Below are 20,282 nucleotides of genomic sequence, written 5' to 3' on the forward strand. Positions count from 1 at the left end.
AAAAAGTAAAACTGCAGTGGGTATAATACTAATATATATAAAATTATAATACTGAACATCAGAATGTCTGTACACATTTCGGGCTCAGTATCTTCTCAAGGAAGCTATACATGTTATGAATCATTTCAGTTTTCAATATTACACACACAAAACTCAAAAACATTCCATTATATGAAAACAACAACAATGCAGAGTTCTAGGCTTGAAGCATTAAGCAATCATAAGCATGCAGAGTTGCAGACTACCAGTCCTGGTCCATCTGACCTTGCAGCAGCCTACAGCAAAAGACCAACTTTGATACTGGGGATAGACTGAGCCTATTCCTCAGGTTTGAATGGATGTATCCAAAGTTGAAAAGATTCATTCTATGCTTGCTGAACGTGCTGGACACTGATGCAATTATTTTTCCCAGTTTAAACAGGGTTTAAGTGGAATTTACCAGCACAGTGTCCTAATCCAGTTTTTTCCCCCAGGAAATTGCCAACCCTGGTTCCCACATGAATAATAAGACTTTTCAAAAAAAACTGGAATCCCTGACTAGATGTAAAGTATAACATACACTATTCTCTTCATTGCACTCTACATGGCACTAGTCCTGTACCCACAAGAGCACAAATTCATTGATCTGAGCAATTCCACTGACATCAACATGATTAGTTGTGAGAGTAAAGTTATACACATGCATAAGCATTTGTAGGATCAAGGCCTGTTAGTAAAATCAAAATGTAGCAAGAATCTCTAGAATACCCCTTGTATACTCATTTCAATACAGAAATGTTTTAAAACAATTTTTTTTTACCATAATGTAACAAAAAAAGGACAAAGTTCATCTAAAATAATCATGTGTCACCTCTGACACGTTTAGCACATAAGAAACATCTACATCCGGTTTCCTATGAAGTTTAGTAGTTTCTAACACTGATTAACACCACAATCACTCATTTTCCACCTATGTATTACCATTGTTCTGTACATGATCTTCAAGCATCTCATTTTTGAGAATTCCACAGAGTTCAGACAAAGTTTCTAAGTGAATAACATGGATGATCAATGGCCTGAAGACATCATATAACGAGAGACACAATTTCTCCAAAAGTTCACTAGAAGAAAGATAAAATGTATGATATTATAAAAAAACATTTCCAGGATACCAAAATACTAACTAAGATCATGTTACAGAAAGGACTAGTTCCCGTATGCCAGCACCAACAAACTGTTTACAGCATAATGTATCCTAATTTTAATCCAACTGAAGTTACCATTCATAACTGAATTATATAAAATCTACACTGAAAATAGATAATCTCAGACCCAATTTACAAATCTGGCATCCCTTCTCCTTAGAACTGATGTGTAGCTATTGAGAGCACAGTTCTATAATTAAGCCCTACTTACAGAGTATTACATTATAGCAAACTAGGAAATACTAATATTCATGCTAAAATAAGTTTACACTGTCATTTTTCAGTGCTCCCTCGCCTATCATAGAAGATTTGTATTTTAACAAGAGCTGTCTCACTCTCTCAGATGAGCTTCTCCTAGATTTCAATGAAGTCCCAGTAATGTGCTTATGAAAATCTGAACATTTAAATCATGCCTGCTAATTAACAGAAAATAAATTAAAGAATTCAATCAGAGGATTTAAAGTATTTACACTTTCATATATTTGACAGTTTACTCCAATAGGAAAGTCCTTCTAAACTAGATAAACCATGTTTTTTAAAGGTGGAATTACTGACAATTGCAGTAGGCATCTTGAACTATGCCCAAGTAACTGAACAGCTGATTTCAGAGTAGCAGCCGTGTTAGTCTGTATTCGCAAAAAGAAAAGGAGGACTCGTGGCACCTTAGAGACTAACAAATTTATTTGAGCATCCAATGAAGTGAGCTGTAGCTCACGAAAGCTTATGCTCAAATAAATCTGTCAGTCTCTAAGGTGCCACAAGTCCTCCTTTTCTTTTTGTGAATAGCTGACGAAAATATAAATTTTTTAAATGTACATATTTTGGTATGGGCATCCTGTAAGAGCTCTCAAAATATAACAGCATAATCAGGGCTGCTTGCCAAGGTAATGTAAGAGCAGAAACTGAGAAAAGGGGGCAAATTTCAACAGCCCAACACCACACACACACAAAAAAACAGCAGCAGCAAGAATTCAGGGCAAAAATGTCAAGCCTGGGTGCCTAAAGGAAGGTTCATAAATCTATATTCAGGCACCAAAATGAGTGACTCTCAGAGAATCAGCAACTTTGTTGGGAAATAGGGTCACTTTTAGGGTTAAGAAAAGAATAAGCATCTTAATTGTAGTGACCCTAACCTGAATAGTCAATATTTGCATATTCCCAATGATGCCAGGGGTTGAACTGACGAGCAAATGAGGCAGGTGTACTGGCTTCCTGGCTCTGTCCAGTCAAGATGTGAAAATTGGGCATTACTCAGCAGATGTTCAAAATACAAACATTTGTGCTCTGCTGGGCTTCATAATTTGGCTCCTCTTTGATGGGGATTAGATATCCCTGGGCTGCTCCTCATTGGAGCATGGATCCCCAATTAGGCTTCAAAGGGCTCCTTGGGTATAGTACCCCAAGTGAGACTCAGATGCCCTGTTGGCATTTCGGAGCTTGGCTTCCTTTTAATAAGGCTCTGATGCCCTTTGCTTCTCCCCTCTAGCTTTTGGCTTCAAGGAGCCAACTGGAAAAATGAGCGGAAGTATTTTCCTCAAGCTCCACCCACCCCACAATGTGACACTCAAATGATGTCAGTCAAAGCAGACCGTGTAGATTTTCATAATATCAGTGTCCCTCTTTCGCATGTGCTTTGATTATCACTGAATTAGTTAATTCTGACATTTAAATAATTATTGTTACGCATCAGTCTTAACTTCCCAATGAGAGGAACCAGAGACAGTTTACGCCCAGGTGCACAGACACTACAATGATAGGCACAGTATAAGAACCTGAACTAAGTAGAATAATGACTTCCAGAAGGGAAGTCTTTCAAACCACGCACATCAGTTCACACTAGGTTCAGGAGTTTAAGACTATCTTCAGAATCATAAGGGCTAGAGATTTAAAAACAATTAAATTAAAGCTTTGATTCTGGAGCACAAAACAGGAACCATCAAGAAAAACTATTAGTCTACGCAAACCACCTCAACACTGCCTAATCTAACCTCTGATGATACTTATTGTATAACACTACATTAAACATGGTATGCAAAAAAACAAGAACAGTATGTACTACCTACTCCAATTTTGGTGTTGGTTTTGTGAAAAACTCATTGTAAAGCTGGTGTTCATCCTGGCACACATGGACCATAAAGGCACAGCCACTTCGTACCTGCATTTCATAAATACAAATACGTAATTAACAAATTGTATTTTTCTTGCATTTACATTGAAAGGGATGTTAGTGATTTTTGCTGCTACAGATAAGACTAATTTGGAGTTTAATCTCTCAGCTGTTCAAAATTACACTATGTTGAAAAGGAGGTACTAGATCTCTAGCACAGATTTTGCCAAACAAGTGAAAGCTCCTTGGGAAACTTTTTGTTTTTGCATGCACTGGGCAAAGTTTAAAAGAGAATCACTTTTTGTCAGTGTCACTTTGTGAGGAACAGCACAGATTTTACAAAGGGAAAAAAAACCATAAACTTTACTAAAAACTGGACAAAATTTCACACTAATAAAATTTCTGGAAATCTGTCATTTTATCCAAGGCTGGTTGGATCTAGAAAGGAATCTGAGTTTTGCTAAAGAAATCTGAAAACATACAAAAAAACCCCACCACTAAGATTCTTACCAGAGCACAATGATCTCTGTTGTTCTGACTGGTTAATTCCGTTACAGTACTAGTAATACTAGGGCCTAGCAAGTGTTCCCGCTGAGCAAGGTAACATTGATGGATTTCATTCAGAAGTTGCTGGTACCTAGCCAAAAACAAAAACAAAAAAACCTAACAATTGCGTACAAGGGATTTAGATTTTCAGGTCACCACTGCCAGTATTCTAACTTTTCTGCTACATAGTTCAAAACAAAGCAAAGTTATTAGTTTTTTTGTGTTTGTTTGTTTGTTGGGGGGGGGGGGTGTTTCCAAAAAGCAGTATTTCTTTAACTCAATATTTTTAACTGAGGTAAAATATTCTAAGCTTCCAGAATTTCAAACACTTGAAAATAAATGTATTACATTATACTCACTCTGGCATCTTCTCAGATCTTTGCTCTATTTGCTCAATAAGAGTCTATATTGAAAGAGAACAAAAAAACAAAAAAAAACCCCATGAACTCCAAGCACATTAAGGGTGAATAAAAATTATTTTTTAATAAAAGAAATCACTCTTAAATGTAAACATTTTTCTTTTTAAAAATACACCTATTTAAAATTACTTTTGAAATTATGGCAACCTACATTAAGGCTTTAGAGCACTATAACCTATTAAAATCAATTAAATAAAAAATATTAAAGCAGTATGTTTGTTGCTGAAGTTTTAAAGAAAATCAAACCACTGAACTGGTGGAAGGCACTGGCTAAGCACTTGGAACAAGAGTTTGTTGAAGTGCTAAACCACCTTTTGACACAGCAGTACGCTCCTCTGCAGATGAAGAGAATATTTTCTTCATTGTAGTTTATTCAACTCATTCGCTTCAATATTTAGTTTGTACAAAGTTGAGAAAAATTAAGAATTGGAAAACCAAAAACAGGAAAGCTTGTTTCCCTCTCCCAATCTATCAAAAATGAGGTGAGAGGTTGAGATCCACTAATTCTAAAGTCTTTGAAAGACGTGGTGATCAGAAACAATCAGATTAATTCACTAGCTACAGATATTTCCCTTGCTTAATAATTCAGTTTTAAATGCAAAACATTCTTCGATACTTACACAAGAAAAAAGTATCATAACATTTAAAGGTGATTTTATTTAACTAATAAACTATTTTAAAATGCTGTTCGTGTATTTTTAATTTAATTCTAATTTCCATCCAAAACACAGCTTGACAAAAATAATGAGTAAAAAATTAATGTTCATCATCTAGTAAGTAAGAAATGCATCATTCACCATTTTCTAACATAGGAAGGTAGATCTGAACACTATCCTTAAAACAGAAATAAACTGCAGCCCACATATTAGCATTAACAATGAATTTAAAACTCATTTTATGGCTTCACTATCAGCTATTGATTACCAAGCTACTTACTCTAACTTTGGGAGCAGCAGCTCTGAATTTTACGTAAAATAGTGTGAAGGCATTGTCAGAATTTGGCATAGATGAAGGATCCTGAAGAGAGAAAGAACAAATTGATAAATAAGATTCGTCTATATTTAGCTCATAGTATTAACTGGTTGAGACATTTAAGCTTTTGAGGAACTGTTTTGTGAAATGTTTGCACTTTTATGACCTTTTTATGCTTTTCTATTCAGTGTGCCAAAGGCTGGCACTCTCTCAAAACTCAGATAAACCCAGTTGAGAGAACAATATTCAAGACCAGAGCAGCAAGGGTTAGAATATTTATTGCACACTTTTATTTTTACTTCTCTCCCTTCTTCTCCACTAAAAAACAGTCACAATGCCATTTCCTCTGAAACCTGCCAATGCTGTTCCACTGATTAACCAGAAATGGTGACTACTGATAAATGGAAACCTAACTTCTATCCTGGAACTGAGAGGTTGAGTTAAAATTCAACCCCCTCCCACCGAAGCCTGAACTGGGCTGCCAGAGTCTCAGGCATTTGCCTTGCCCTCCATGGCTCAGCTCAGTGCAAAGCAAGAGCTTTTACCTGCTCTAGTAATAGACCAGAATGGAGAGCAGAAAAAAGAACCTTGCACATTTGAATACCTTCTGGATAATTTAGCCACCAGCTCACCTCCCTCTCCTGCTCCCAGGGCACTTCCCACAGAGGTCGGGGGGAGAAGTAGCAGCATTCAGCCTGTGACATGAAGAGGGCAAAAAGTAGCCCCACCTCTAACTCTTCTTTACCCATCCCCTGAAGCAGTCTGGCTGCGCTCCCACAAATAGAGACCACCACACTGGTTTCCTGTCCCGTTAGGAGGCAGAGAGAAGACCTTCAGAGGGAAAGCAGAAGAGACTGCAAATAGCAGGCTAGCCCCCAATGAATTTCTTTCCACAGTAACATATGAACTGCCTTACTGGATCAGACCTGTGGTCCATCTAATCTACTAACCTATCTCTGAAGCCAACACTAGATGCTTCAGAGGAAAGTGCAAAAAAACCTCATTGTAGAAGGATATGGGGTAATCTTCCCTTTCCTCCTCCACGAAGGTCATATTCATAATCCCCCATAGCTAGAGATTGGCTTAAACCCTGAAACATGAAGTTCTGTCTCTCTTCCAGTACCCTTTTTGTTAGCATTACCTAGTATAACTCTGGACATTCTTGTTATTCATATAAAACTGTCCAATCCCTCTTTTAATCTAGCTAAATCCTTAGCCTCACAGGTTCCCAGAGCCTGGGCACCAGTGCAAACCTGAACACCTACACTGCAATTTTACAGCCCCACAGCTGACACAGGTCAGCCACGGGTGTTGTACTGTGGTGTAGATGTATCCTTAGGGAATGTCTATGCTGAAAAAAAAAAAAAAAAAAAAAAAAAAAAAGGCCCACAGCAGTGAGTCTCAGAACCCAGGTAAACCAACTCAGGCTCACTCAGCTCACGTTACAGGGCTAAAAACAACAGTGTCGGCATTCAGGCTCAGGCTGGAGCCTGGGCTCTGAAACCCAACAAGGGGAGTTGGTCTCAGAGCCTAGGTTCCAGCCTGAGGGCAGGCTGAGACCCATGCCTCCGTTGGGTTTCAAAACCCAGGCTCCAACCCAAGCATCTACACTGCTGTTTTTAGCCCCACAGCACAAACCCAACTCAGCTGACCTGGGCTGTGAGACTCACTGCCTGAGTCTGTTTTATTTTTGGTTTGGTTTGGTTTTTTTGTTTTTGTTTTTTGTTGGGGTTTTTTTTTTGGGGGGGGGGGAAGGGGGTTGTATTGTAGACAGTTCCTTAGTTTGCAGGGGATATAGGAGGGAGAGGCTGAAGAGATAGATTAGAAAAGCAGTGAGACTGAGGAAGAGGGGAACAAGAGAGATTCTCGGGATGAGGAGACAAGAAAGGGAGAAACTGGAAAAAATGGGTGGAAAGGGAGACAGAGCAATGCAGCCAAAGAGAGAAAGGGAAAGAAAATGGAGACACTGAAAGAAAGACAACAGAAGGAAATGAAAAAGAAAAGCATGTAAAATAAAAGCAATGGAGACATAGTAAATTACCTCTGTAAACGTATACAGTGTAACAGAAGTCTGAATGGCAATATGTTAGCGTGCACACATTCAAGTTCTGAGAAGGGATATGGGCTCATTTTCCCCACCCCCAAATCTTCTGAATCACGTTACAAAACGCTCACAGGAATTATTTATTCTCACCAGATTTCAGCCAAAGTTATATAGTCAAATACGTAATTTTGCTACTCAGATTTTACCATCTCTGCAAGCTTTTTAGGGGAGATTTGCATGGGCACAAAAAGGTAGTTAGGTGACCAGCTTCTATTGACTTTCAATGGGAGTTGAACACCTAACTCCCCTTTGTTCCTTTTAAAAATTCATCTTTATAGCCTATTTTCAAGATATCACTTGGATTACTTGCGCTTGTCATTGCAGCTCTGCAGCTGTCCCAGAGCAGCGTAAACTAATGTGCTCTACAAACTAATCAAAAGAAAGTATTTAAATGGGCCATATCACCAAAAAATGCTTGTCCAATACAACAGTGTAATAAATATTAGCATCAGTCAAATTAATATTAAAAGAAGTTGCAGGTATTTTTGGTTCTGTCTAGGGCAGTGGTTTTCAAACTTTTGTATTCGTGACCCCTTTCACACAGCAAGCCTATGAGTGCGACCCCTTTATAAGTTAAAAACACATTTTTTTATATTTAACACTATTATAAATACTGGAGGCGAAGTGGGGTTTGGGGTGGAGGCTGACAGCTCTCAACCCCCCAAGTAATAACCTTGTCACCCCCTGAAGAGTCACGACCCCCAGTTTGAGAACCCCTGGTCTAGGGTTATTACAAATACATCAGACTAATCAAGTCAGTACCTGCTTACCCAACTTACCCTTTTTATCAACTGGCTTGTGAGGTTCTGTAGTGTGTTCACAGTGTATGTTTTCATAAGGTGCATAGCTTTAGAAAGACATTGTTTAAACTTAACCAAATACACGGGATAATCTTTAAAATTAGGCTGCAAAGAACAAAGAAAAACATTTTAAATGTGGCAGTAACGGTAGATGTACAAAAAATACTTTTAAAAAGAACAAGTAATAGGTAAAAAGTATCCAATGCAAGCTAACTGTAGCAGGTTTATAAACTTAAGCATAAGTGGACTAAATGTATGCAGATAAGATACATTTTAAGGAGCAGAAAGTGTCTTCCTTGCCTTTTTTCCCTCTGTAAAAATAAACACATTTTTAAAAATCCAAAGTAACTAGAATATGTATCTCTAAAGTGTTAAGATTTAATCAAAAAATACAAAATGTTAAGTTACTTACATGTGATGAAATATATGTAATACAATCATCAAGCTTAGCCAGCATAGGTATAAATCCTTCACTGTTCACAGACAACGTTGGGGAATTTAATTTCTTTAAAAAACAAAAATACATCAATCAGAAGAAATTAAGAAAACATCAGAAATAACTAATTTTGGTCACAGAACTTGGATGATTAATATAGCCTACTTGACTTTCTAAGATTATAAGAAATAAAACAACACTTACTGTGTTAATATTTTCTAGTTCATTAAAATAAGAGAGTTTCTGTTGGATATTTTCAGCCAGGTCAACAAGTTCCGACTGTTCAAACAGAGCAAATAAAAGACTGTAAGTAACTTAAACTATTTAGGTTTCAAATAAGACATGTTAAAAAAATAAGATCAGATTTTGCTAGCTACATAACAGACCATAAAAAAAATATGCAGAAAGCAGAAATCCTGTCATGTTCTAAACTCTGAATTAAAGAAAGAAACGTTACCACTAAATGCTGTTTTCAAGTGTATTGTCTTTACAGACACACAACCTAGGGGTCTTGCAGTATTCTGAAGGAGCCGTAGAATCTTTTCAAGTAGTAAAGCTATTATATGCTATTCTGAAGCACTTCAGGATCCCAACATTCTTTAAAAATATACCATGCAAACATTCCTATCTTCAGTTCCTTTATCCCTCAAAAGCATCCAAAAAATAACTTGGAAAAAGTCATCATAGATCTGCAGAAGCAGTAGATTTGGAGAATATCATTTACTTTTATATAGTCTTTCTTCTTTCAATATCAGAATTGTTTACTGATTTCCAAGCAGTTGCACATGTGCAAAGCCACTAAATGCAATGGGATGTTTACATAAGAGTCATTGAGGACATAAATTTGAACAATGCATGGATGGTGCTTATTGAGAGCATATTTTGCTCTGCAGAACCGTATTATTGGTGGTGATGTGGGATAAGAAAAGGAAGCAGTTAGACTAACATCTCAGACTGAGTTTGCAGTGCTGACAAAAAAAATTGTATGCAGTGTTGTTGCGTGGTGTAGCCATGTTGGCAGGTGAGGTAATATCTTCCTTTGGACCTGTCATAAATATAAAGGGAAGAGTAAACACCTTTAAAATCCCTCCTGGCCAGAGGAAAAACCCTTTCACCTGTAGAGGGTTAAGAAGCTAGGATAACCTCGCTGGCACCTGACCAAAATGACCAATGAGGAGACAAGATACTTTCAAAGCTGGAGGGGAGAAAAAACAAAGCCTCTCTTTCGGTCTGGGTGATGCTTTTGCCGGGGACAGAACAGGAATGGAGTCTTAGAACTTAGTAAGTAATCTAGCTAGATATGCGTTAGATTCTGATTCCTTTAAATGGCTGAGAAAATAAACTGTGCTGATGGAATGTATATTCCTGTTTTTGTGTCTTTTTGTAACTTAAGGTTTTGCCTAAAGGGATTCTCTGTTTTGAATCTAATTACCCTGTAAGTTATTTACCCTCCTGATTTTACAGAGGTGATTCTTTTACTTTTTCTTCTATTAAAATTCTTCTTTTAAGAACCTGATTGCTTTTTCATTGTTCTTAAGATCCAAGGGTTTGGGTCTGTGGTCACCTATGCAAATTGGTGAGGATTTTTATCAAACCTTCCCCAGGAAAGGGGGTGTAACGTTTGGGAGGATTTTTGGGGGGAAAGACGTTTCCAAGCGGGCTCTTTCCCGGTTATATATATCTGTTAGACGTTTGGTGGTGGCAGCAATAAAGTTCAAGGGCAAAAGGTAAAATAGTTCGTACCTTGGGGAAGTTTTAACCTAAGCAGGTAAAAATAAGCTTAGGGGGTTTTCATGCATGTCCCCACATCTGTACCCTAGAGTTCAGAGTGGGGAAGGAACCTTGACAGGACCAACTTCTTCTGATGACACAGACTGTTCTCCAACAGATGTTGGTCCAATAAAAGATATTACCTGACCTTGTCTCTCTAAATATTAAATATGTTTACTCGTATACTGAGCACTTGCTCTTGAGGTCAGCTGGATAGCAAACAAACATGGAACCACTCATAATGCTGTTTATGTGGCATTACTTTTCAGAGTAGTATCAGCTTAGCTATAACAACCTTTGACAATTTTGGTTAATGCTTCATGACCATTTTGTCTGAGTGGAACATGGTGTAAGACAGGCTACAACAGCCTACAACTCATTTAGTTTTCTGTTTTCCAACAGAGAAAGTTTAAGCAACATTCCCATAAATGTTCAAACAGTAATTTCATCAGTCTGCAGACAACCAAATTGAAACCCGAAGGACTTGTGGGTTTATGAATAAGTGTGAACAGCTTAAGAGACCTTTTAAAAATCCTTTACTAAAGGGGTGCAAAAAATAAAGGGCAGCCCCCAGCTGGGAAATGGTAGGCAGGGACAACTGCTAAATAAACCTGTATAAATGACAAACCTTAACCCAAATTTTTCACAGGTAAAACAGTCCAAAAAAGAGGAATGGAAAAAGTCTTAGGATGTTCCTCTAATTAGGTGGCTACTGAAGAAAATATTTCCACATTAAAATATATGACTTTCTGGTGAATGGTTTACACAATTCCAACATGACCTTTCTAATTTCAGAAAAGTGTTTTCACTAGGAACTCTCCTCTTCAACTCCCAGGGACCATAGTGAAGAGACTAGAGAACTCTGCTCCTGTTCTGTTTCTTCCTCTGAACCAAGGACCTCCCCAAAAAGCCCCCCACACTCATCCTCCCCCGTGCCGAACCCCATCCCCCACTCCCAGACTCCTCTCCGCTGAGCTCTAACCACCTTCAACTGGATCCCTCTGCAGAGTCCCATTGCCCCTGCACCCAGAACTGCCCCAACAAGACCCTACATCCAAATGCATTACATCCAAATGCCCCCACACCCAGACCGTTCCCCACACACACATACACAGAGCCACCTGAACCCAGATTGCCCCACACAGAACCCTCTCACCACACATCTGGATCCACCCTCACTAAGACCCTCCACGCTTGGATCCTGCTGGGCTGAGCCTGCCTGCCCACACCTGGCATGGAGAGGCAGAGCCCCTGTGTGTTTCTGGGGCAGGTCTGACCCTTGTGCTGTGTCAGGGTTGGGTGCAGCCTCACCGCCGAGTCTGTGTCCCAGGGTTAAGGGGGGGCTGCAGGGTGATCTCCCACCGCCACTGGGCTGTGCTCCCCACTGCTATGCTAGAGCCTCCACATTTATTTCTTGACAAATGCAATTTGCAGAATTTTAAAATATTGTGTGCAGAACTTTTATTTTTTTGGCACAGAATTCCCTCAGGAGTAAATCATGCACTTCCATTACTGCCCACAAGATGCCTGTTCTGTAAACAGAGGACTTTATTTTTTGGTACCTTTCAATTTAAAAAGCTTCAGTAACTACCGTATCACAAATTACCTGCTCTTTCAAAAGTTGCTCACAGGCTTCGTGCAGTGTTCCTGTCTTGGTGGACACAAAGAGATACTGTTTCTGCAAAGACTCCAAATGTTGAAGAGCACTGTTCACGTCATTCAATATAGCATCACATTGCTCCTGAAATCCAGACAAATAATCCCTCATCTGTCTAGAGAAGAGAACCACAATGAAAAAGGGTAATGTTTTTCTTTTTATATTTAAAAATATAACCAATACATAGCATGATTTACTCCATTTTCCTGAGGATACATAAACCTCTCTAGAAAAGAGTAGATCACTTGCAGGAAGTAAATGCATAGAACAAAAAACAACGTATAATAAAATCTTAAATCACAAACTGACCTGATATTTAAGCTCATGGGTCATAGATTCTGTTTTAAAACTGATAAGACATCAATTTTCAAACACTATTAAGCATAAATTAAAACAATGTTAAGTGTCCAATTTAAATCAAAAAGGAACTTCAAAACTAATGACTCTTGGGCCTCAACTACTGTGCTCTATTTTAGCACATATACAACAGTATGTAAAATCATAAATTCTTCTCAGACTTGTGTAATCCCCAGAATAGTAAGGGCACAGAACTAATTAACACTCTTCTCTAGACTCCTCCAACTAAAACTGATAAAGCATAGCCACATAATAGACCACTTTTCCATCTGTGATCTACAAAACACTACTGCCATGCATCAGAAACACATCATAATAGAGAGAACAGGGATGCAACTCTCCAACTTTGCGACAGGTTCACAAGTATGGGCTCAGAATAATCCCAAGCCTTACCATTTTCCGGATACAACACAAAACTCTTCCCACAATAAAGGCCAGAGAACAAGCAGATCGTAAAAACCAAGTGATAGGGAAAAGAGCAGGTTATTTTACAGTAAAATTTAATGCATGCTCTTAATTTTGGATGTGGCAACTCAACACTGTGGCACTAGCCACAGTAGAAATATCTAAGATCATCAGTCACTCAGAAATGTTTCAGACACAACTCTTTATGAATAGTTGATAAACAGCTAAAGTCAGTTGAAAGTAGTCCTTCCCAGATTGAAGAAAGAAAGTCAGTCAGGTGAAAATAGATACAAATTAGACATAACTGGGAAAAGTGCCATAGGATGCTGAAAAATTAGATGCATATATATTAGTGGACAGGATAAAATCCTACATATCATATGCTGTAATATGTCTAAGTGGGAATTGATATATACATAAAAGCAAAATTTCACTTCTAGTTTAGAAGCTGTTGCTGGGGCAGAGATTAAAAATATACAGTGATAAAATTCAACAAATGGAAGAAGGATCATACCTGTACTTAGCACCTTCATCTTGATCCATCTGGGCCTGCAGCTGAGCAAACCATGAGAAGAACTAGAACACAGATTTTTAGATTGTCAACAATCCAGACATTACAAGGAACCAATTAGAGAAACCATCATATCTGGAGTTCTAGAGCAATCAACAGGATATAGATGATGAATTGCACCACAACATAAGCATCTTTCATTATTAAAGGAAAAAAACCCTTAAGTACTCAACAATGATTCAGACAGTCCAGAACCTAGCAGAGCACAATCCTACCACCTAACTAAAGGAAAAAGGTAGAATGCGATCTCCTTGAGTTTCTAGGAGCACAACATTAGCACTGTCTATCTCACTGCAAACATTATGGGATTGAAATGCAACATTCTGCGGGCAACACCACTGTCCTTTGTTGATGCTTTAGCCTCACAATACAGGAAAAACACCTAGTATTGAACAACCAAAATGTTAAAGTTTAATTTTCTTCAATTTTTTTGCATGTCTCTTAAATGCTAACAAAAGAATTTAATAAAAAACATAAGAAAGGCACACTAAAGCTTCACAAATCCACTGGGAAGAATTTTAGCACTGAAATGATGCCTCTAGGATTATAAAGCAATTAATTTGGTGTGATTTACCTGCTGTGCAGTTTCAATTCTTTCATCTTCCATTCCCAAAGTGGTGAATCCTTTCAAGAGGATATCCTCTGTTGATTCAGGTATTGCTGCAGCCAGCGCGACACTTAGTGACTGTGATGTTAAACTGCATAAATCTTCAATTGGAAGCTGTACATAAAAATCCCATCATTTTAGTTAAATTACTTTTTAAAAATTAACGCTTAATTTTAAATTAATATGCAATAGTGTAAACAACATCTCAATCACACCAAACTTATTTCTTAAGTTCCTGTTTGTTTAATTTTGAAGGAATAATCAGCATGGACATTTTATAAACTATTTCAATAATATATTTAAACACCAGAGTATCAAAATTCAGAAATATTTAAAATATTCACTTAATTATCCCAGGACCAAAAAAAAAATAAATTAATACTTTCTACTAAACAAGATTAACTGAAAATGAATTAATACAACCCTCTTGGATATGATCTATATTATTGAAAAGCGTTACAAATCTCCAGTTTAGCTAGCTAAACAGCAAGACAAATTAATGTTTGTGGACTGAATATCAGAAGACATGGGGCAGGACTGCACTATGGGGAAAAGCAGATATAAGCTACGCGATTTGAGTTACGTTAGTAGCGTAACTCAAGTCAAAGTAGCTTAGATCTACTTACCACGGAAACTCTCCTGTCATTTCCCCTTACTCTTCTCGTTCCAGTGGAGTACCGGAGTCAATGGGAAAGTGATGGACGGTTGATTTACCGGGTCTTCACTCGACCCACTAAATCGACCCCCAGTGGATTGATCGCCGCAGCATCTATCCCACCCATAGTGGAGACAAGCCCATGATGATTCATATTTCCAAGTGCAAGCCAAAATAACAGAGGTTTACAGTATCTACACAGCACAAAAACCCTTTGACTGGCATACAAGCTAAACAAACTTCCATTAGATTTTTCTGCCATATGACCAAAGGAAATTTCAAGCCCAATATTGTCACAACCTGAAATTCCAATAATTTCAAAATGTTTTAAATAATACTTCCAAATAGATACTCCAGATGATTATACAGGAAGGTTTCTTTAGAAGATAATTCCTATATTTCAGAATTTCAGCTTATTAAATATATTTTACTGAACATAAAAAAATCAAAGTAATTTGGGACAATTTAATTTAAGTATTTTTAGACTGGAGACTGCCTTGGAATTAGATGCTGTATCCTATCCCTGAAAAAAATTTTACAGCTAACGAGGATGTTCTCCCTAACTATTCTAACATAACATCCTCTTCTTTCAGAGTAGCAGCCATGTTAGTCTGAATCCGCAAAAAGAACAGGAGTACTTGTGGCACCTTAGAGACTAACAAACTTATCTGAGCATAAGCTTTCGTGGGCTACAGCCCACCATTTGCACAATTAAAGCTTACTCACAACAACCAAGAACATAACAAAAGAGCACTGTACACAATTTTAAAAAAAAGTATTACTTTTCTACACAGAACAAGTTATCTGTGGCAATAAAAGTCATTGTCTGAAAATATTAACCAGGTAAAAAGCCTCGTCTAGGTTTTAAAAGTCTGATAACTAATGAATTCAACAGAACTTCATATATTTTTGATTTTTGTTAGCAGGTTGTTTGTTTTTTGTTTGTTTTTGCAAGAGGCAGTTTTAATAGTCATAAAAGTAGAGGCTGATAATGCCAGATTCCTCAGACTGCTTTTTGTTAATGCACCTTAATTTTGACATTCAACATGCCTACTATCTAGCTTCTATTAGCAGGACTAATTTTAAAGCCTGACCTGCCCCGAGCCCAAGAGGGTTGAGTCATTTTCAGACCTGACTGCAACACTCCCCCTCCGACCCTGTGTTAGCACACCACTGCTTGGGGCTCAGCCTGGTGGGGGATCCCCATAACCAGTGCCCATAATCCATCTCCAGCCACCTCCTACCTCTGGGGTTGTCACAGTGGCAGCTGTACAGCCCGTTCCTGCTGGTTGCCACCCGCTGCTGCACTGTGGAGTGAAAGACACTGCGACCCATTGACACAAACACACCTCAGCATATACAGTGCAAAGAGGTTGCGGGGGCTGGCGAGGCAGGAGCAGCGCCTACAGCGGATAAGGACCCCCCAACAAGACAAGGTGAACAGGGACAACCCGACCAAACAGGTTCAGGTTGTTTTCTGATCCAACACAAACCTGACCTTTGTAGTGGGGTCTCGTTGGGGTGCAAGTCTGCCACCATTTAATCCTGATCCTTGCTTGGGCAGGGTTTGCCATGCCTGCTAAACAAACTGGTGGTTTTGTAATATGGACAAACCGGGTCTAAGGATGGGGAAGCTGGTGACTTGAGGTGGAATTTTAAGGTAGATTTCCAGAAGTGAAAGGCTAGTGGATAGCACACAAGACTGAGAGCTAAGGGACCTGGCTTCTAATCTGACTAGCTGCGTGACCTCAGGCAAGTCAGCTAGAGTCCAATTTTCAGATACGTTGAAGACCCACAATTCCAGTTTATTTCAATGGGAGCTAAGAGTGCTCAGCATCTGTGAAAATCAAGCCCATAACTTCTCTGCTTCTCTGTTTTCCCACCTTCTTTTGTAAGACAAATTTAGATCTATGATAGAACAGCATTATAAAAGTGCTAAGTATTATCATGTGCACGAACCCTTTCGATCACTATGCTGTCCAAGAATGAGTAACCCTTCTATAAACATCTGGACTATTAGTCTGCTGACAGCTTATTGCATTTCAATTAAATACAATATAAGAAATAGGTAAGTTGGTCTTTCATAAATAAGAATTTGTTGTAAATTCAGCTACAACAGAATGGAGCTAGATGGAAATACTTCAATTAACTCACGTAGTATTTCTGAACAACAACATTTTTGTTCCCTTTTTTCTTCATAGATCTGTCCATTCAATAGCATTTAAAAAAACTAGGATTTGTAACAGGCACTATAATTCTATTCAACTATAAAATATTTTCTCATTCAAAGGGAAATTTTGAAGACCGTAACAACGTTTTACACTTTCTAGCTACTTCATGTATACCCAAATTGTCCATCTTAAATATATTAAGTAAACTCCACCAGCACATAGCTGCTGCTATGTATGTTTTTCCTGCTAGCAAACATATGAGAAAACTGATTGTGAGACTCAGATTTTCACACAAGGAAATTAAATATGCTCAGGGTGTTGAATAAATTAACCTATACTAACAACAGTTATTGACAAGATACAGACCGGCCTGTCTTCTTAGCAGAAATATGTATTCGGAATGCTAACAACACTATTCATCAAAGTAACCTTAACAGCTTAAAACAATTATATGCAACAGGCAGTATTACAGTTTGCAGGTAAGACAAACAAGAGTGATATTGTGCAGAGCTAGTAAAACAAAAACCAATACTACCCTAATGTGTTATTGACCAACTTCTGGTTAAAATAATTTAATTGCATTGCTTCTTGTTAAAAATCAATAGGGCAGAAACTTTTATGATGGTAAAAAATAGAAATACTTCATTTTTTAACTGATAGGCTCTACCCCAGCACATCTGCTGTCTAAATAATACATTCATGACTCAAGTATGCCATATGGTTACAGGTCCCAACTCATCAGACATCACACGAGAGCAGAATCAACTTATGTTTTATTAGCGTTTAACATTTTGTGACATTATGGAAGGTTGGGTTTACGTAGTTGTATTTTAATGAATATTCTCCCTTTCAGTGCTGATTTTAAATTATGTGGCAACAAAGCATCCTACAGTCCTTTACAAGATGAAAGCCATACACAAAATTTGTATCTGTCTGGATTATTATATTTAAAACATTGGGTGTGTTTAGTCAGGAGAAAAGAATACTGAGGAGGAACATAATCTTCAAGAACAGAAAAAAAGAGGATGGTGATAAACTGTTCTCCTTATCCACTGAAAAAGGACAAGCAGTAATGGGCTTAAATTGCGGCAAGGGTGATTTAGGTTTTTCATGAGGAAAACCTCTAACTGTAAGGGTAGTTAAGCAGTGGAACAAATTAGCTAGAAGATTATGGAATGTCCATCACAAAAGAATTTTAAGAACAGACTAGTCAAACACTTTTCAGGGATGGCCTAGATTCAGGGGTGGCCAAACTTACAGATCCTCTGAGACGCATATGATAATCTTCAGAAATTTGAGTGTCAGGCACATGTGTCAATGCTCAGGACTTCAGCAAGAGTAGGGCTGAAGTCCCAAGCCCTAGCAGGTGTCTCCCATGGGGCAGAAGCCCCTAGCCCCACCACTCCTCCACACTGCAGAAGCCCGGAGCTTCCCTCCTTCCCCGCGTCTGGTAGGAGGAGAATGATGGGATGTGGGGGGTTCCATGAGCCACACTTTAATTGTAAAACTGCGAGCCGCGGTTTGGCCATTCCTAGAAGATAACAGTAAATCCTGCCTCAGTGCAAGACGCTGGACTAGATGACCTATCGAGGTCCCTATGATTCTACAGTTACTACAATGGAGCCATCTCTGGGGTGGAACGGCCCCCTGCAACAGGAAGCGAATAGCGAATCCAAGTGAAACCAGAGCAGTACGCTAGGATAGTTGAAATGTAGTTATTTGCATGGAGAACAGGGCAGGTACTGGAGCTCACTCTTCGGGAAGATGCCAGAGAGGCCTTCTTAACCACATAACTCCTCGAGACTTCGCTCATTTCATCTCCAGGACAGCACTGCGAGCTGCCGCACCACCAGCGAGGTCCCCGCCTGCCAGACCCGGGTCCCCCTCACCGCGGGCAGCTCCGCACGGGATCGATGCGGCTCAGAGCCCCACTAAGACCAAGGGCACGACCTGGGCAGCAGCAGGAGGTGGCCCGACACGCCCCGCCCCCCAGCGGGCCCCGGGTAGCAGCCTCCGGCCAGCCCAGCCCATGATTCCCCCCCACACACCCCGCCCCGCCCCGCCCAGCCCGGGGGGCGGCCCAGGCCGCGCGCCGCCTGGCTACGTGGCAGTTGCTCCCGTTAGAGGAACGGGGAGGCCCCAGCGTCCGCCAGGCGCCCCCCAACCGCCTCCGCCGCAACGGTCTCCCGCCCCGGCCCCTCCCCGCTCACCTCGGCCGGGACGGGAGGGTTCTCGGCCGCCGCCTTGAGCTCCAGCACCGAGTCCGTCTGTCGGTCGGTGAGAGGCGCCGTGGGCCGGGGCCTGCGGTCCCACAGGCCGAGCTTGTCCCGGATCTCCCTGTCGCCCAGCTCCGGGGTCGGCTCCGCCATCCTCACGGCCAGCGTCAGCCGGAGCGGGCAGGAGAGGCCACTTCCGGGATCCGGGCGCGTCCGACGCAGCGAGGGGCAGAGAGAGGAGCGGAACCATCTGAACACGGAAACGCTTCCGGAGGGAACGAGACACGCGGGAGGATTCCACGCGCTCACAACCAGCGGGAGGAGCTGATCGGGGACGGAAACTTCCGGTGGAGGGAAGGGACTCTTCGAACCCGATGGGGCGCAAGCGCCTTCGCCCTCATGACGTCATTGCGATGCGTAGACGGGCAGTGGGGACAGGGCCTGCTTGCCCGGCCCGCTGTGACCAATGAGCTCAGGAGACTGCAGCTATTGACAGTGGGCTGCGCCCCTTGCAGCGCAGGCCCCTGCTCAGCTGGGCTGGGAGCCCCGAGACACGCGTTCTAATCCCGTTTTGGCCGCTAGGGTGCAAAGACCCGGAGCAAGTCACTTCCCGCTCTGTAATAATGACATTTTAGCTGGGGTCGGTGGCACTGCTGGCCAATTGTATTCGTCCCCGCAATCCTCCTGCAGCCAAAGACGCTGGAAGCCACAACCCAAGCACCCCCGATTTAAAAATAAAGTTTAGTTCTACCCTGATGACAAACCGATGAAACATGGAGTGTAACTATTGCCAGGGCATATGCCTGAGTCTGCAGCCAGTCTGGAACAAGAGGGCTGATTGGCCAGAGCCTGAGTGCTCAGACCCATCTAGTCAGCTTCAAGGGGTATTAACTCTAAAACCAGCTACTGAGGGAAAACGGGCACTATCACTGCTACCCCAGCAGAGGTCACTGGGTGGAACCCCTCACAGTTATCACCCCTTCGTGGCTAGGGCATGTAATACCTGTACACAATTGTGCAGGACCTGCCTCTTCCCTTCACTCAGACAAGGGGAAAGGTATTTGAGTCATTATAGTTCGACACCTAGAATTATGTATCTTCTCATGGAAATTAACACTGGTTGTCTTTCTTCATTGTACAGTCTCTCAAAGAGCTCCACAAAATTTGTTATTTTTTCCTCCATTTGGTTTAGTCACTATTGGACCTTACTATTCCACATTGCCACACAACACATTAAACTCCATCATCTTCACTTGTATTTACTCTTCTCATTAGTGGAAGAGCTTCAGACTTGCTCTTTGTTAA

At 40.3% G+C, this 20,282-nt stretch overlaps 1 protein-coding gene across 3 annotated transcripts in view; it reads right to left on the reverse strand.

Moving 5' to 3' along the window:
• The window catches only part of COG3 (component of oligomeric golgi complex 3), a 49,661-nt gene extending 30,322 nt beyond the window's left edge, over nucleotides 1–19,339 (reverse strand). For 2 of the 3 annotated variants that reach the window (XR_013345484.1, XM_077811633.1), the window contains exons 1-12: nucleotides 18,972–19,339; nucleotides 13,903–14,049; nucleotides 13,272–13,333; nucleotides 11,945–12,110; nucleotides 8,773–8,847; nucleotides 8,545–8,637; nucleotides 8,112–8,237; nucleotides 5,193–5,273; nucleotides 4,197–4,240; nucleotides 3,802–3,928; nucleotides 3,248–3,339; nucleotides 961–1,100 (exon numbers count right to left, since the gene is read on the reverse strand). Coding sequence is in view for 2 of the 3 variants with exons in the window: in XM_077811633.1 (XP_077667759.1) it covers nucleotides 961–1,100; nucleotides 3,248–3,339; nucleotides 3,802–3,928; nucleotides 4,197–4,240; nucleotides 5,193–5,273; nucleotides 8,112–8,237; nucleotides 8,545–8,637; nucleotides 8,773–8,847; nucleotides 11,945–12,110; nucleotides 13,272–13,333; nucleotides 13,903–14,049; nucleotides 18,972–19,130 (1,312 nt within the window). In the remaining variant the exon portion in view is untranslated. Of the gene's footprint in view, nucleotides 1–960; nucleotides 1,101–3,247; nucleotides 3,340–3,801; nucleotides 3,929–4,196; nucleotides 4,241–5,192; nucleotides 5,274–8,111; nucleotides 8,238–8,544; nucleotides 8,638–8,772; nucleotides 8,848–11,944; nucleotides 12,111–13,271; nucleotides 13,334–13,902; nucleotides 14,050–18,971 lie in introns of those variants that run through there. The other variant, XM_077811649.1, reaches the window with a different exon arrangement.
• Nucleotides 19,340–20,282: the final 943 nt, after the last annotated feature.

This window comes from Eretmochelys imbricata, chromosome 1 (assembly GCF_965152235.1).
Source record: "Eretmochelys imbricata isolate rEreImb1 chromosome 1, rEreImb1.hap1, whole genome shotgun sequence".
NCBI lineage: Eukaryota > Metazoa > Chordata > Testudines > Cheloniidae > Eretmochelys > Eretmochelys imbricata.